Raw genomic sequence first — 17,594 nt, forward strand, 5'->3', positions numbered from 1 at the left:
TTGGTCTCCGTTATGACTTTTCTTACTATGGTATTTCTAACTTCCTAGGTTGCATAACTGCTTTGAAGAGCAAAAGGCAGAGACGTCCCTGTTGGTCATCAAAGTATCTTAAACCTTGGAAACTGCTTATAATTTGTTCTGACTGGCTTGAGATACATAGAGAAGGCAAGTGTCCATTAGAAAAGTTACAATTTACATTTTAAAAGTTACACAGATGACATGCTATTTTTACTGATACTTATTTTTAGATTATTTCAAATTACCTTAGAAATTGATAGGTTGGTGCAGTCTTAGATCTTGTACAAAGACTAACAGAGAAAGACAAGAGGTTACTAATGATTGCTATTTATTTTGTTAAGTCAATAGAAAGTGCATAGTACAAGCCCTTTATCCCAATCCAAGTACTCAGTAAAAGATTACTAGGAAACCGCAAATGGCACAGATGATTTTTTGTTTGGCATAATTCAGACATTTTAAGCCACCGATTTACATTAGGTACATCACATCATCACTCTTCCTTTTTCAATCATGAACATTACAAGGCTAAGTGATCTGCAGACAATACATGAGTACATACGATTTCTCATTTCAGAATATAATAATTGTGTTAAAGCAGACTCTAAAAATACTATTGTTTTAACAAAGTTCTAAGCTAAGGTATAATTGTAAACTTCCCTCCATATTTCCCAATTGCTACAACTTGCGTCTCTTGCTAACCGAGCTTAAAACCCTCATTACAGAATTAATCATATCCTGAAGCTTCACATACCACTAATCTCTTCCACACTTCTTCTCAACATTTACCATGAACATCTGTAACCATGATACAATTATTTCATCGCAAACTACATCACTAAAGGCCAGATTTCTGCCACCCTTACTAAAGCTGCTACTAGTACATTATCTCAGAGTAGTCCCACAAACTTCAGTGCAACTACTTGATGAGTAAGGCACTATTTAACATGAATAAGAGTGGCAAAATACAGTCCTACAATTATTTACTTTTATTTTAATTAAGAGTGGTGATCCGAAGCTTATATCTTGGAGGGAGTATCTGAATTTAAAAGGCATATATTTTGATGTGGGATAGTGGCCTGGCTCTTTAGTAAAACATTTTACAATAAAATATTTCCAATTTTTTTTCTTTTACATAGAAAATTTAAAATAGCAATTTACATGAGGAAAGCATACATGTATAAAATCACTGGGACAATTACTTAGAGGAATTTCAAGCAAAGACAGTTCATTTAAATGTAAACCACAACATTACTCTGAACAAAAAGTTCATTTGCCAAGACTGTTAGAGCTGGGTACACATGGTGAGTTTTAGAAATACATACACAGACATTTAAGTAAAGCGAGACTGATCCTCACAAGCAAGGAGCTGTAAATCTCCCCAACTTCCAACAGGGTGAGGAGTGGCGCTCTGTCTGAAATGAAGCCCGTTTCAGTTGGCTTTTTAATCAATCGGAAGCCTGTTTTATGCATCTGAGAGTGAAGAATTCCGGCCAAAAATTCTTGGAGAAAAGGTCAGTGTAGGAGATTATATATATTTTCTTGTTGGTTCAACAAAATTATTACTTGTTCTGTTCAAAACAGTATCCCAAACAGAAATGTACACGGAAGGCAAAAAGCAAGCACAGTCAGATTGCTTGTCCCAGTGACGTCTTTACACAGTGTTTGTGGCCTGTACACCATTAGACATAATAGGGCAAATTCTCTCAGCTTCTCTGCTGCAGCTCCATTGCTTTACATGGCACTGCACTGATGGCACTGAGAGCACCTGGCCCAATCTTCTTCATTTTTTTTTTAAATTTTTTATTTTTTACACATGCTCCTATGCTTGGGAGCATACTATTCCACAGAAATTCAAAGGGCAATTACATCAAATTACAGAAGCCTTTCTTCAGGTCTACGCTGTACCTTTACAAGGAGGCTTAGCTGGCCTGCCATTTACCCTGAGGAGGAAAACCCTACGTCTGTCAACCATGGGATCTGATGTGAGATTTTTGTTACAGCCCATTAATACAAACCTTTATGCATCTTAACGGTTAGTCCCCTCAGCTCCGTAACTGAAGCCCTCATGAAATAAAGGTTTGTGGAGTAAGGCTTTGAATTCCCATATGTCTGTTCTACTGACCTTTACGGAAAGAAGCTTCATGTTGGTAACATAAAAATGTTCTTTACATTAGTCTCATCAGTTTTTCAAATTGATCAAGAAAAATATACAGTGTCACTTTTCTGTACATCTTTAAAATGTTCTTAAATTAATGTACATAAAAAAGTCATTCCCATTTGCTACAATGGGAGATGTGCACAGGTACGTGCACAGCCACACATACGCGCACGTAAACACGCCACACATACACACAAATATTAGAGGGAAAAGACATGCCATATGTAGTCACCTGCAAGTTTGTTATTCTGCAATTACAACCAGTAGATAAGGATGAAATGTTAAGAATTGCTGATAACACACAGGTGAAAAAACCTGAATATCCAGTATATGTTGTATAGCAAAAGTTGGTAGCCTCGGTAACCTCTTGGTGTGATTTCATCCTGTCCAATATTCGTTACATTATGGCTAAAAACTTGTTAAGATACCGATTATTAAAAGACTATACCGGGACAGAAAATTCTACCAAGTTCTTCTCGCTAAATTTCTCTTTTCATAAAGTCTGTAAGTAAACAAATCCAGTTTTGGAATACATTTTTTTGACAATATATTGAATAAGATATATAATTTATTAATGAAGAAGATTAAATTAATTTTGGTTTTGGTGGTATAATGTTTTGTGTAAAGTTCCCAATATATATGTCAAAGCTTTGACAGTGGCAATTATCACATTCACTTCTTTGCGCGTGCGCACGCACACACACACACATAGTATAATTCTAGTGGACAATCCGTGCTTTTGCCAACAACCCTGAAAACTATGTTAGTGGTCCAAAGACCAGACTAAAAGCTGCTCTGAAGCCAGGGCAAATATAAAATAATTTCAATTTTTCACCACATAACTAAGCTAATAGTTGCAACCATAATATAACTCTCAAAAGCATACTGGAGAAAAAATATGGATTCATCTGAAGAAAGGTCAGTAACCTTCCATTATTATAGATGCACAGGGATTTTCTTTTTCTTTCAATGCATATCAGAAATCGCTGCAAAGAAATGAAGATCACTGTAACCGAAAGAGACTGAGTGGAATGTCCACAGTAACAGTAACAACCGAAAAACCTCTGCAACGCCTTATCATTATTCAAATTACAATCTACTAGGAATTGTAATAACATACAAAGCAAAAATTAACTTAAAATTGAAGTCGCTAAAAGCAGTTCATGAAGATAACTGCTGACTGATAATTCTGCTCTATATAAATGAGAAAAGAAAACAGTATTGAATGGGGTTTAGGAGTAATCTGGTCACTTCGTTCATTTGGTCGTGCAAGGTTTTAGCTGCTGAACTTTTCCAATACCGAACGCTCTAGTCCACTGGTGGGGCTGGTGGTTCTTGTCCCTAGGGGGAAGGAAGGAGGAAAAGAAAGGGAAAAAAACCACGTACAGGATTAGAAACAGTGCTTCACATAACAGGATTTAGCAATAAAAGAAGAACGCAGAAGAGTTAAACTCTGCTTTCTTTTAAGATCTTTCAATGTCTCTTTCAATATTCAGAGTAAATGAGCATCAAAGAACAATACCGTTTCCTGCATCAATAGGGATTTTCCCATGATCCCACACCCAGGACAAAGATCACCTTCCCAGTTTCATGCTGTGATTTTGTTTACTGACTTCTCTTAAAGCTGTGATTTTCCCCTTGCACATAAGAAGGCAGGAGGCCGTTCCAACCAGGGACAGCCAGTGTCCAGAGGACATTATGACCCACACTCAGTCACCCGTGCCGGCTCCATCCCATGGCAGGCCTCACAGGTGGCCTTCGTGATTCTACTTGCACTTTGGTTTTACTCATTTTCCTTGTTCCAAGAAAATACAGGAAAAAAAAAAGTAAGGAAAAAATGACTGTAAGATAGTCTGTGTTAAAACCAAATACATTTAAACTGTTGTAAAGTCTCTCTGCAGGGCACTTTAAGACACACTTACATTATGTGGGCTGGTTGGCTTTCCAGCTGTGTTGGATCCTCTCAGATTACTAGGTCTCAGTAAGAACAAGACAAGTGCAATCACCACCCAGGCCATCATTATCATGGCAAAGCTGACACCGTTGTCACTGGAGGAATTTGGTCCTGGCACTATAGACAAGGAAAACTCAAGTTACAAACCAGAGTGACAGCAGAGTTCTTTTCTCAAGATGAAAACAAAAATGCAACATAAGTCTCAGAAAAAAAACTGAAATATTTTTCAATTGACTTTTCAGATTAGTCCTTCCTTTTGGCTTTAAGACAAGTAATTCTTGGTTAGTGTTACACTGCTTTTTTATCACATTTCTTATCCCTTTGAAAAAAAGAATCTATTTCATAAGATTTCACTGGAATTCCCAGAATTATCATGAATATTTCTTAGTTCACATTAACTCTTAATGAACTGGAGATGACAAACACACACTTTGTGTTCAAGAAATCAAACTTGATTTTTAAGAAATGAAACTTGAGGCAAAAAAACCCCCAGGAATATATTTATGTAGGAAAAAAATCCACACCTGCATGATCGTGTTTTCTGCCTCACACAAATACAAAAATAAAGCTGAAGAGATGAAAGCTTAGACTCTGTTGTTAGCCTACACACAGAGAACAAGGTAATTCTAGCAAGAAGGGAGCAAAATAATGGTTATAATCTGTTGGTTACTGTAAGTTATTTATTGAGAGTTTGTTTGAAGAAGTGTCAGTGTCAAGGTAGCAGATCTCCATGACTGGTCATCCAGGTCATGGGATAATTCTGACAGCATCAAGGAAAATGTATCTGTCAGAAGGGGAAAAAGTGCTGAGGAGATACAAGAAAGAGCGAAGCTGAGGAATACAATATACAAATTGTACACCTAATTTCCATACAAAATGGCTGAGACATCAAAGCATGGAAATAAAACTGAGAAAATCCCCTCAGACTGGAAATGGCTGGTTAGTCTTTTTGGATCAAGAAAGTCTTGCAAACACCTGCACATTTGAAAACATCAACTTTTCTCCTCTGAAACATAATTTCAGATGATCAAATTGTAACTGGTGTTGTCAGCTAAAGTGTAAACCAATGTATAGTTAAGTACCTATGGTACTTACGTGGCCCCATTTACAATAGTATCTAAAGACCTAACATCTTCGTTAATGATGTGGATAATCAATTAATACAAAGCAATTAATACAAAGCTATAATGAACAACCTTCAGAAAGATAAGAGCTATTCTATTTTACTACTCAAGTTGAAAACTTTAATATCCGGGGAAATTCCACAGGGACACTCATATCTGTCAGATTTTCCAGTTGTCTCAACCCATTTGGATCATCTCATTATGGAATCAAGTCTGGATTCAGTATCGGTTGGAAGTTTTTCTTATTTAACATTTGCTAGCTAACTTACACGCAGTGAACTGCTGGAGTCAGTTATTTCCTCGAAGGTTAACGCTGATCCCAAAGACCCATCCTCACCACTGTCACACCGGGTAGCATTTTTAACAGAGGCTCTTCTATGAAAGTGGTTTCTTCATAGCACAGCTAAGACACAGCGGAGGGGCACTGTGGGGAAGCTTACAGCTACTCCATTCACAACACTGCTGTTCTGTGAATAAGACTTCATGAGTTGGGGCTGTTGGACTGACATTCCTTACCGACACCACATGCACTCAAAAATGTCGATGAATAAAAAAAAATTATTATAGAAGTTCATATTTCTCACAGTACCAACCAAACCATTAACGCGTATGAGCAAATGAAATTGCCACACAGCTCTTGCCTTTTAAGTGTCCAAAATATAGACATTTCAAAACTCAAGAAGCTGCTAATGTAGAGGAATTTTATGGGTAGAAGTATATACCATTACAAGTGACAATTCTTGTGGAGATCTGAGTGAATAAATGGTGCTGTATATAAGAAGCTACAGTGCAAAGAAAATAAACAAGAATGCCACAGCCTTTAATTCACTAAATTCTAGAACATAATTGATTCAGAAAGCCTATGGAATTGTGCAGGTAAGAGTTTAGACTGCAATTGCGTTGAGGGAAAATATTGTTATCAACATGACCAGTATTTTAAATCTTGGATGACCTTTATATATGCAATCCAGTAAACTAGCATATAATTTGGCATGAAAAGAACAACTGCTTTATTTTGGGGCTTCCAGACAACATTAATAGCCACCCTGAGACGACCTTCAGCAGCACATAAGACAGCCTTAGGTACCTGCTTTGGCACATATGTTCAGTAGAACACTGAAAATTCAGATCACCTGTTGCGCTGGATTCCCCATACAACGCAGAGAAACAGGGACTAGTCAGGCTGCCTTCTGTAATTTTTGCTGAACCATAGTGCACTTAGGGTCCAGGGTTAAACAAGATTTGGGGTAAATAAACACTGCTAGGTCAGCTCATGCTACAGGTCAGGGAAGGGAGCAGAAGGAACCACAGAGGGAAACCACGGGCGTTTGTGCAAGACACAATTTCTATTCAGCCTGCGCTGTAATACGGTTTGGATAGAACCAAATGTGCCGAAACAGGTTCTAAACTAAGTTAAGCAAGACAACAGCTTGGCCCTGTACTACCTACTCAAAGCATGCCGGATACTAAAACAGCCACAACACTGTTTACGCTATTCAAGTACCGTTAAACCCACACCTCTCAAAAATGACCATGTGTTTTAACAAGGACATGAGATATTTCAGAATCTGTTACTTTAATCTCTTAACATAAGGAGACGAGGATAAGCAAAATCTCACATAGCTGGGGTGAATCACACTTTTCAAAGCTTTGCATCACAAATCAAGAGAACAGACAAGAAGCTGTTTCAGCTACTGGGAGCAATAATATGTAGAAGATGACAATCTTATGCTACAAAGAGCTTCATCACTGAGATCACAAAATAATCAGATAAGACCAGCTTATGGATAAAGAACAGTTGAGTGAAGCTGAAACCAAGCAGGATGGAATTTATGCTGATGGGCAGAAGAAAAGATCTTATTTTTAAGAGTTCACAGCCACAGCGCTTTTACTTATAATTGATATTTTTCCAGGTAATTCAGAAGTGGGTTTTTTGATTCCCTGAAGAATAAAGGCTATCTTATAAGAGCACCTGTGGATGATATTTTTTAATATTTCCAGATGGATAGAAGATTGTCCTATTCTGACCTCACAGATGAATGTCCCTGCCACCATCCATTTTGATGGATGGATCTGGTTATTAATCTCCAGTGCCTGAGAGACACCAACTAGTACAGAATGTAGCAGTACATATTCTCCTGGTAATTCATTGAGTGAAATGAAACTTACAGTCTATAACCTGCCTTTCCACATAACACCAAATCCAACCCAAGGTCTTTATTTTCAGAGTATCTGGTCCCCTGGGCTCAGCATACCTATATATCCCCAGACCTCTGAATGAAGCCTGTGAGCAGTTCTGCCCCTCTGGTTACCTGGAATTTTTCCACATCATGGCTGAATTATCTCCATGCAGGAGAAGGCTTTATGGGGGGCTGGTCTGAGACTGTGGGATGAACTCCCATGGGAGCTAACGACTATGGCGAATCCTATCTGTTGCTCCACATACGAGATACAGTTCTTTGGCTTGCTTTTTCATATAGAAACAGACCAGGCCACATAAACTAGTCTTCTCTCAGACAGAAATGAGAAAAAAGCTATTAAAATGATGGTAAAAATAATTTCTAAAGATTAAAGGTCAACCACCTCCTCATTGTGCAACTGAAATCTCAAGAATACAGTATTAAAATTAATAAATGCCCTTGTTAAATACTCCTTACATAAACTTAGTTCTCCTCCTAAAGTGCTATTTTTCATTCAGAGTGAGGTTGTACTCTAAAGAAAACGAGGAAAGATTGCACTTTTACTATAAAAGTATATGCCATGTGGTGCTTTTTGTCTGCCCTCTCATGGTAGAAATATCTCCTTTTGGATCTTCAGCTTTTTACTGTTTAACACCTGCATGTGGGAAGGCAAAAGCATGCTCTCCGACTTGCGCTGCCTTCTTTTCACGGTGTTTTTAGCCTTGCCTGTTCTGTGAAAGAAACGCAGGAAACCATACGAAGAGAGGTATCTTAAAGATGCATCCTCACAGCAGACAAAGGGCCTGTGGGACCTTCAGCAGATAATCCCTGCAAGCTGACGCTCTCAAAGGCAGGGATAAGGAAACTGAAGAAAGCCAAAAAGGACTTGAGCGGAGGAAGGGGGAAGGGAATTACCAGAAAAGGGAGGGAAGAGTTGGCAGACATTTCTTGCCATTAGGTTAGGCTGCTGTGACTCCCCTAGATGAGTACAACTCAAGATGAATCACAGATATGCATTCATTTTAAAATACATAAAAATTTGGGAGTAGACAACATTTGAGACAGTCATCTCTGACGATATTACAAAGTAGTAGAGCACTGAGAATAGTGCTGAAAATATGAGTGTGGTAAATCCAGGTCACAACATCTGGGAATTGCTAGAACACAGAGAAAAAACTCAGGCGGTGGCCCCTCCTTTCCTTTGACATGGAAGGCTGACTGTGAAGGGCCACGAGCCATTGGAGCAGCTCAGTACCAGCTGGGGATCGTCCCTGGGCTGGATGAACCGCTGATGTTGCAACTGCAACACCCTTCAGAGAAATCTTCCCTGCTCCACTTGCATTAGACAGAATTCAGAAAAGAATTATCGCTCTTATTCCTCATTTCAAGGTAAACTGTAAGATCTGATTTGCTGAGCATAAACAATCCCAACAGCATATTAAATGTGTTGCATATTCAGAACTTGCAGCCTTTTTTCTCCAAGGCACCCAATGAAATGGAGGGAACAGTCATCAGACTCTGATGCATGCTTTACCATCATAGCAGATATTCTGACGAAGACTCAGCAGAGGAACAGCCATCAAACAGAGTGCCCAAATGCTCTCTGAAGCGGTGCTCATATCCTCGTGTACATAGGAGTACAAATCCGAAAGCACTGGTCCTGACCCTGGCAGGAAACTCTCCGCAGGGTAGTCACTACAATATAATGGTACCGACAACCATAAATAAAAATTCAGAGCTAATAACACAAAAATGCGAATGAGGGAGCCTTGGTGCTACTGCTTTGATCTGGCTCCAAAAATCTAAAAAAGATCTGAAATCAGGGGTTGAGAAAACAAAGTGTGCTCAGGAGGAATCAACGCAGGGTGTTTCTGAGAACTTCCAGCTGGTAGCAACAGCATAACACATGACACTGCTATGACACTGGCTGAACCACAGCCCTGACGTTTCCCGAAACAAAACCACATACATCTCATCACTTATTCCACAACCTTGCAACTTAAGAATCTGTGTATGACAACATTCCCAGCTGCGCTTCCAGAAGGAAGACCAAATCCTGGGAATGAGCAAACGGGTGGGAGTGAAACAAGTTTCTTCATATCGAGGTCCTGAAATGAGGAATCAAAGTCAGCGAGTAACAGGAAATGGAGCTGTGGGACCTAGGGAAAAGGAGACCCACCTCAAACATAAACTCATCACGGTATAGCTCATCGGAACAGGATGAAGCAATGGACAGAAGACTGGCCCAGAATTGTTTTAATCTGTCTCTGAAAACATGTCTAGAAGCTTCTCCAGGCTCAATCTGTTTATTTTTGCCTTTGACTCCTGGGAGTCTTACAGAGCTCATGTTGGCCCAAGCACAGAATCACAGAAGCATCGCAAAATAATCTGACAAATAGGCAGTCAGTGTCATTGCATCAGCAGAAAAATACCTTTGCTGGAACTAAATTTAAGGCAATATAATAACGCAGGAGAGGATTTACTCTATAATTTTTGCTTTGGTTTTTGAAACAAACCACTGGTTTGGAACAATTGCTGCCAAATTGCTTGCATCTGCACAGACAGTTATTGCAAGGATCTCTTTCAGGATGGAAAGCTATTTGCCGCAAACCATTCACATCCCCACTGTACTATAGCTTGGTAGCATGAAAGCTATCCCACAAGCTTTGTGCCCACACATAACAGAACTTACTCATTTATACAGTCTTTAGGCTAACAGCTTCATAAATATTGATGAGCCAAGGCTCCCGAGGCTTGAGTGAGAATGACCTACCATCGCTTGGTTTTGACCACGGACTAAAGCTCAGAAAGCTGCACAGCCTGTCTGTGCCAACTTCTAATACAGAAAATACTGTCTCCTGTCACCAGCCTCTTTCCCTCTCCTACATGCCTGTGATTTAAAAAAAACCCCACACGTAGAAGTCTAAGGTATGGGAGACGAAAAAGTCTGCCTTAGGACAGGTATATTTGGGAGAAGCGGGGTGCTGGAAGTCACAGACACACACAGCATAACTCGGAAAGCCCAAAAAGAAAGAGTAAAGCCAGCAGCACTGTTATGGCACACGTGCGCCCCACTCTTTTTTTCAGGGGTTATCTGCGAAAGCTCATAGCTTTTGCCCTTCAGCCCAACACGGCAATGAATCTGGGATTGTTTCATGGTGGGAGGGCACAGTGCAAGTCCAAGCTAGATGCCCATCTCTAAACAGGTTTTACTGGGCAGTGAAGAAGGAGGAACATGAGAGTGGCCAAAGGCATGCCCTCTCCCCAAGATCCTGGAAACCTTGACTGCACTGCTCCTAGACCTGTAGAAGACACAGGCACCAGCAGCTCTTGCTTCCAGGAACACTGCTCAGGTGCTCCCTGCTCCCTCCGAGCATTACTGTACTCCTGATGCAGGCCAAATGAGTGAGTTTATATGCTCAATTGGTAAAGCAATACAGGAAAAACAGATCCACTTCATTTTTATTTATAAGCATTTGGCGATGTTCCCTCTAGACCATGAGAAGTGTAAACAGAGCACCTCAGGGCAAGCTTACATTAGTGCATAACCTCTGCACAGCCATGCTTCCCTGCAGATGCTGGTAACATTTGACTGTCCTAGTAATGCTCACTGTTTGGGAGAGTTTTTTAGATGTATTTCACAGCAAATTTCAAGGAAGTGCACACATCAGTACTCTGCTTTGTTAACTACGCAGCCACTGAGTCAAACAGAAATGCATGTCAAGTTATCAGTCAGAGCTGGCAGGGAATCTCCTCTCCCTCACAGCGAAGCGGAGTGTTCACCGCACTGGCAGTACGTCGCTCAGCCCCGGCCGTGAACATGTGTACATGTGGGGGTCTGTGCTGAATATCCAGTCTTCACTGGTTAGGCTGCTATGGCTGCAAGGAGGACAAATAAAGCCCCCCCCAATTCTCTCCATAGGGAAAAACTGAAATCATTCTATTTGGAGGCTAATGGTAAGAGTCATTAATGCTTGGGGCCCAATCAATGGTCATGCTGGTATATTAATACCTCCAGCCTGCTCACCATTGCCGCTTCCATACAATGCTTCCAATGTACAAATGCTCATCGGCATCACAGATTCTCAGAAATTACCTCCCCCACATAACAATTTTAGTACTGTAATACAATACAATACAATTTTATTTCATGCAATATGTTCCTATGACATTAAATCAACTGCTGCATTTTCAAGACCAGTCAGACTGTATTTTAGTTACTACCATTTATTTTATTTCCATGCGCCTGATCTCAATAGTTACTCACATTCCTGAAGGCATTCTGTGTCTGTGCAGTACGACTGGGATTGTCTCAGCTGAAACAGAGAAAAAGAAAGGCATGACACTTAGCAATGAGACTCGGTCAGCTTTTCCCGAAATCATGGTTTAGTGTAATGTCAGAGCACAAATTCAAATTCAAGATAAGGAAGATTATAACCAATCCTTCACTGTATCGCACTTGGCTTATGGCGTGTGAAGAACCCCAGGTATGGAGGTAGTTTCTGAACACTATTTACATAATACCTTTAAATCATCCAACTAAAGTGCTATTGCTTCCACACAGGTTGCAGCCACTTTTATGGCCTTTTAAAATTCAAGTTAAAAATCTGTAGTGACACAGACATTGTTATGTACAGATATACTCTCTACACACATTTTGGGATTTATCATGGATAGGTGTTACTATTGTTATCTAGATCAAATAACGTTAAAATACTCTGTGATTACATAATAATAAATGATCACACTGTGATAACAGTTATGCACAGAGAAGCAGAAATCAAATTTCATATTTAAACTTAGCTATCACTATTTTTTCCACCTGAGATCTTTTAAAAGCAGATTTTTATATGTATTGTACTGTTTTTTCTCTTTACTGATGGGTAAAATTTAAAGTGCTTTTAGCAACTGTAATGACTATTTGTATTTACAGACTAGGTAAGCTTGCCAACTGCAAGAAAAGTCAACACTGGCTAACCTGCAAATCAGTATTAACTATTTTACAGATGACAGAGTCAAAAAAGAAAGACAAATATCACATTTTTTATCAGGCACAGAGAGGTTAAATGGATGGGATATAATCTGCTGTATTACGGAAACAGGTTCTATCCTCTGCTTAGGTTAAACTACATGGATTAATAATAGAAGTTTTAAAAAGTACAGAATTGTTACAATGCCTTGGTTAGAACGGACATTTGCTTTTTGACAGGCTTTATGTCACAGTAGTGTCACAAATCCCAACACTTCTTGTCACGACAGGCTAATCTGTTTATTATCAGGGTAAATATACAAATGTAGAAGAGAAGATGATGTTTCTTATGAAAGAAATATGCGAATAATTTCTACAAACCCAATTTCCCCTTGTATTGGCATAATTGATTTACTGTATGTAGTCATAATATTATGCAAAGCACATCAAGGAAACAGATGAGCAACCAAAGGAGGACGACATTTGGAAAAGTTTAAGCTCCTTCCTTTATCATAATGATTTTCAATTACTGACGCCGTTGAGAAAGAAAGAAAATGTAATTGGAGATTAATTGTATTCATTCTTTCATTAATATATTAAGATCTGCTAGTGAATTTACTGAGACTACAAAGAAGTTCCTTAGGAAGTACTGGGAAGGCTGGATTTAACCTTTCAGCTATTTCTATAGTTAAAAACAACAGCAGGGGAAATTAAAACAAAAGACTTCTACTTACCTTATTAAATAAAAAAAACAAACTATCGAACTATGCATATTTCCTGCCTTTCTTATATAAAAGCAAAAGCTGATTTTATTTTCAAACTTTGGAAGTCATTCTCAAAGGGGAGGTTTTATGTTAGCAATAGTACCAATTTGGAATATCTGACACTGAGAGATTCCTGAACTGGGAAAACTGGATATCGCTATACCTGCATGTTAAAGAGATCAGCAATATAATTATCTTCTGTTTGCATAAGGGTTTAATTCTGGAGGGGGCTTAATTTATAATCCCTACTCTGCAAAACACAGTTTACAGGTATTTTTCAACACGGAATGATGTCCAGAATTAAAATGGGTAACAGTTATATGATCAGAAACATCGTACAGGTCAACAAGCATATAGCATCTAATTCTCCCTCTGTCCCCAGGATGGCTAGTACTCATACAGCGTATCTAGTTTGCCCAGATACGTAACACTGCCTTGGAGTGTTCTGGCCACAATATTAGTTATCTCCCATTCTAAGTGTCACACTCTGTCCAAATACAGCTTTTTTAAACCATGCAATCAACGTTTCTATAAAAGCCATCTCAAAAAACAGTGCATGTACTTTTTGTTGCTGTTAACATCCTGTTCCTTCACCTGCCTACCAGACGGACTTCCACTGCTAGCACACAAAAAAATGATGGAGCTCCAGCTTTGACTGACATAAATATATTAACCACCAGAGAAGCTTGTTTAACAACAACAGAAAGATACAGCTGGCTACAGCTATGCCTTTCTTGAAGAGCGGTCTCAGTGGTGACCATGATTGCACCATGCTTTTTCATTCACCACCACCTTGACCGTTTCTTCATGAAAAGCCTACACACTGTCTGGAAATGCCTGCTGATGTAGGAGGCCACCTGATTAAGGCACAATAAGTATTAAATCCTGGGGATTTTGTGTGCCCAGAGGGTGCACTCAGATACTGAGTTTTATCCTATGGGCATCCTTGGTGACTTCTCAAAAGACAGGACAGGCTCCAAGACCTTAGAGTGAAAAGTACTGCTGGAAACACCAATGACAGAAATAGTACAGTAGGCAAGCAGTCTTAAGAAAAATACCATTAGGAGCTGCTCTACAGATCTCTGCTGAAAAAATGCTCTTGTATTACATTATATCCTGCCAATATGGAAAAAAGTTTGCATATGTATGGAGGAATAATGAATAATGTACAGAGGAACCTTTACAAAGTACAGAGCCATCTGTACTTTGATAATGGGGCTGTGCTTTCCAGAGCGCTTGGATAACAATTATTCAATTTTTTTTCATGGGGATTTAGAACCTAACTGTACAAGGTAGATTTAGAAACCTCAAATTATGTTGTGAAACAATTACAAGAGAGAAGTATGAAAAAACTGCATTTTTTAATAATCTGTATGAAATTCCTCTAAATGGAAAACAATACATAATCATATAATCACGCAGATTTAAAGATCCCACCTAAAAAAAATTACACTTCATAGTCTCTGCTAGATTCATATCCAGCAATACAAATATTTCTTAGAAATATTTCTCAACTATTCCAGGTAATACAAAAATTTCTTATAAAAACTACTCATGCTGGAGAAGATTTGGTCAAAATGGGACCACCCATAGACTCAAGCAGGTTTTAAGAAGTCATGGATCACATGATAAAAAACACACTCAAATATCTTCTCGTGCTCACTTCCCCTCCTGACTACAAGCACATGCAAAACCTCGGTAGTCCACGAGCAGAAGCGCTAGGAGGGCTCTGTAAGCCAGGGAGCCAGGTAACAAATCTGTTTTTATCAGCTCAGTGACAGGCTGCATATTGTTCTCTTGGGATGAAACACAGCAGATGACAGAAAATGAGCAGCAGTAGAAACAGGTTTTTCTCCATTCACTCGGCTGAACTAGTTCCTAACTCTGCAACTCAACACAAATTTGATCCCTTGCAGTCATTCAATTAGTCAAAAGACGAGAAACGATTCTGGCACGTGTATGAAATGCTTACATAAGCTGAATGGCTGGGAAAGGTAATGCCTTTTGCTGAAACAAGAACGCTCCTTCTACCAATTAGCTCTCTCTTGATAACTACACCCTTAAGGGACATAGCAACTGTTGAAAAAAAATTGAATGTGAGATATTTCAGTCATCGGGTAATTGAAAAAAGAGCAATTATCAGGGACTGGAAATAAACAGTCCTTTGTATTCAGATTTTCTATTCCGATGTGGAGGGGGAGTTTGGATGAAAGTTTGTGGAATAATAGTAAAAAGTCAAACCAGACCTTCCCTATTCTTAACAAAACCCTCAGAAAGACTTCTCAAATAAACTCAGTGTTTTTCAGACTGGGAACACTACAGATTTGATGAGAAAAGTCTGAATAGAGAAGGAATTCTTAGAATATATTAACTCGTACATACTTAAAGGCAACATTATTAATGGTGGTTTTGGTTTTATTAGTATTTCAGAGATCCTTCTGTTGTCAAAAATGTGAATTTAGTGGAAGATTAATAGCTGACTGCCTGATTTGACACCTGCTAAAGTCAGCAACAGCCTTTTCATGTTTTTCGGTATATTCTGGAACAGGCCCTTAAAAAGAACATAGAAATTAGGTGAGTCAAATATCAGGGCTTATTCAACAAAAGAAGAAGAGAGTAAAAAATGTTACAAAACTAAATATTTACAGAAATTGTTTTTTTCCATTTAAATGAAGAGGATTATATCTGAATTTTAACATTCTCTGTGCAGTTTGTCATCCAAATACAATAAACGGCTTAGTGCATGTGAGCCAAAAAAATTATCTTTTATTGTCCAAAATGAAGTAAACGCAAATTGTAAACAGCATGAAAGCTAAAAGAAACCTAAAAAGGCTCCAGAATTTTCAGTTTTAATACAGTGCAAACTTGCAGGTACTACAAGTAAAAATAGTAATTATAAATGCACATTATTTAAAATAAAATTGTGAACTTTAATTCCCTCCAAGAACATTTAAAATCTTGAATAGCTTAAGTTAAAATAATTCAAATTAATAATCCCCACACCACAAGAACTCTTGGTCAATATGAGTATTTGGTTTCTATGAAACCCCTCATAAGTTCTTGGAACTGGGAGGCACAGTGGCTGAATTACAGCAAATCAGTGTCCACTTACTGACATATTTTGAATGTAAACCCAACACAATGCCAAAAAAGAAAAGAAACTGAGTTACTTCTAGTGGTGAGACAAGGGCTCTTCCTCGCTCTTTGCCCGAGACACTCAAATTTTGTGTTGCAAAAGTAAAAAGAGCACATTTAAAAGGACTCCCAGATCAAATCTGAAATAGCTCTTCCTTCCTTTTTCTTTTCTTTTTCCAAAAGACACAGCTTTTAGCCCCACTTCACACTAACACAACAGTGATCCTGTGATCACAGCAGTCATCCTGCTCCTTTGACACTATATATAAAGTACAGTTTTAACATGCCATCTTGTGGATCAACAGCATCTACCCATCAAGCATACCTGAAACCCGACTGTGTCCTGCTGCTACTCCTACAACAGATGCCATGTTCAGATAGGAGTCTGCACAGCTTTTAGCAATGAGAGCCACCACTTTCCACAGTCCCCAGCTGTGAACAAAACGTGAACAATCACAGTAAAGGGACACCACTATCGGCCTCTGGAAACTTTTTTGTAAAGTCACGATATTAAGTAAAATCTCTATTTCTTCATGTGCAAACCTACTACGGGCACACAAACATGCCACTGTGTGGTGAAAACAGGGTGTGAACTTTTACTGCATGTTAGCTGCTCCACAAAATCACTGAAGTCCAAGTCAAATAGTAAGCCCAGTGAAACAGCTTCATCTAGCTAAACAGAGAACTTTTTTTTCCAATACAGTGACCTCAGCCACTGGGATCATTTCAGTCTTCCCACGAAAGAAGTCAAGCTACGTTGCATTTACCGCTCATCACAGATAGCTACTGTGGAGAAGGAAATTCAGACTTCTGCCTACCTTCACAGTAACTCGCTCTTGTGTCAATTCCCTTGCTTCCTCTTCAGAGGAGTTTTCTGAAACTCTTCAGATGAGTTTTCAGAATTTGCTACCCCAGAGTTCAACAGCCTCACAAACCCTGGGACTGGTCCTGCGATCTCTGCTCAGACAAATTTATCTTTTTTTATTAAAGTCAATAGCGTCTTGCCTGAAAAAAGATTAAGAGTTCCTATCCAATATGAGCAGTTTTTAAGAGTTAAGTGTATCATTTAAGAGTCAAAAAAAAAGACAAAGCATATAAATATCAGGAAGATGGCAATGATCAGACAGCTCACCAGTTTGTCATTTTTCAGAAGAAATAATGGCATAATCCCTGTCCAAAAGCACTTTCCAACTCCAGAAACGGTGTAATAAAGACGTAACAAAACAAGAAGAACAGGACTAGTGGCAGGAACACAGTACAGTAATCAATGAAGTCTAGTATGAACAGCAGAT

General features: G+C 38.9%; 1 protein-coding gene across 2 annotated transcripts in view; it reads right to left on the reverse strand.

Annotated features, from left to right (window-relative positions):
- Positions 1–329: 329 nt before the first annotated feature.
- SMIM14 (small integral membrane protein 14) overlaps positions 330–17,594 on the reverse strand; it is a 55,705-nt gene continuing 38,440 nt past the window's right edge. For both annotated transcript variants that reach the window (XM_087735810.1, XM_087735811.1), the window contains 3 exons: positions 11,702–11,750; positions 4,099–4,247; positions 330–3,517 (listed from right to left, as the gene is read on the reverse strand). In XM_087735810.1, the coding sequence (XP_087591936.1) occupies positions 3,485–3,517; positions 4,099–4,247; positions 11,702–11,750 (231 nt within the window). In that variant the 3' untranslated portion in view covers positions 330–3,484. The remainder of the gene's footprint in view (positions 3,518–4,098; positions 4,248–11,701; positions 11,751–17,594) is intronic.

The sequence above is a fragment of the Nipponia nippon genome, unplaced genomic scaffold (genome assembly GCF_047370975.1).
Source record: "Nipponia nippon isolate SJK-2023a ecotype South Korea unplaced genomic scaffold, ASM4737097v1 scaffold_6, whole genome shotgun sequence".
Taxonomy (NCBI): domain Eukaryota; kingdom Metazoa; phylum Chordata; class Aves; order Pelecaniformes; family Threskiornithidae; genus Nipponia; species Nipponia nippon.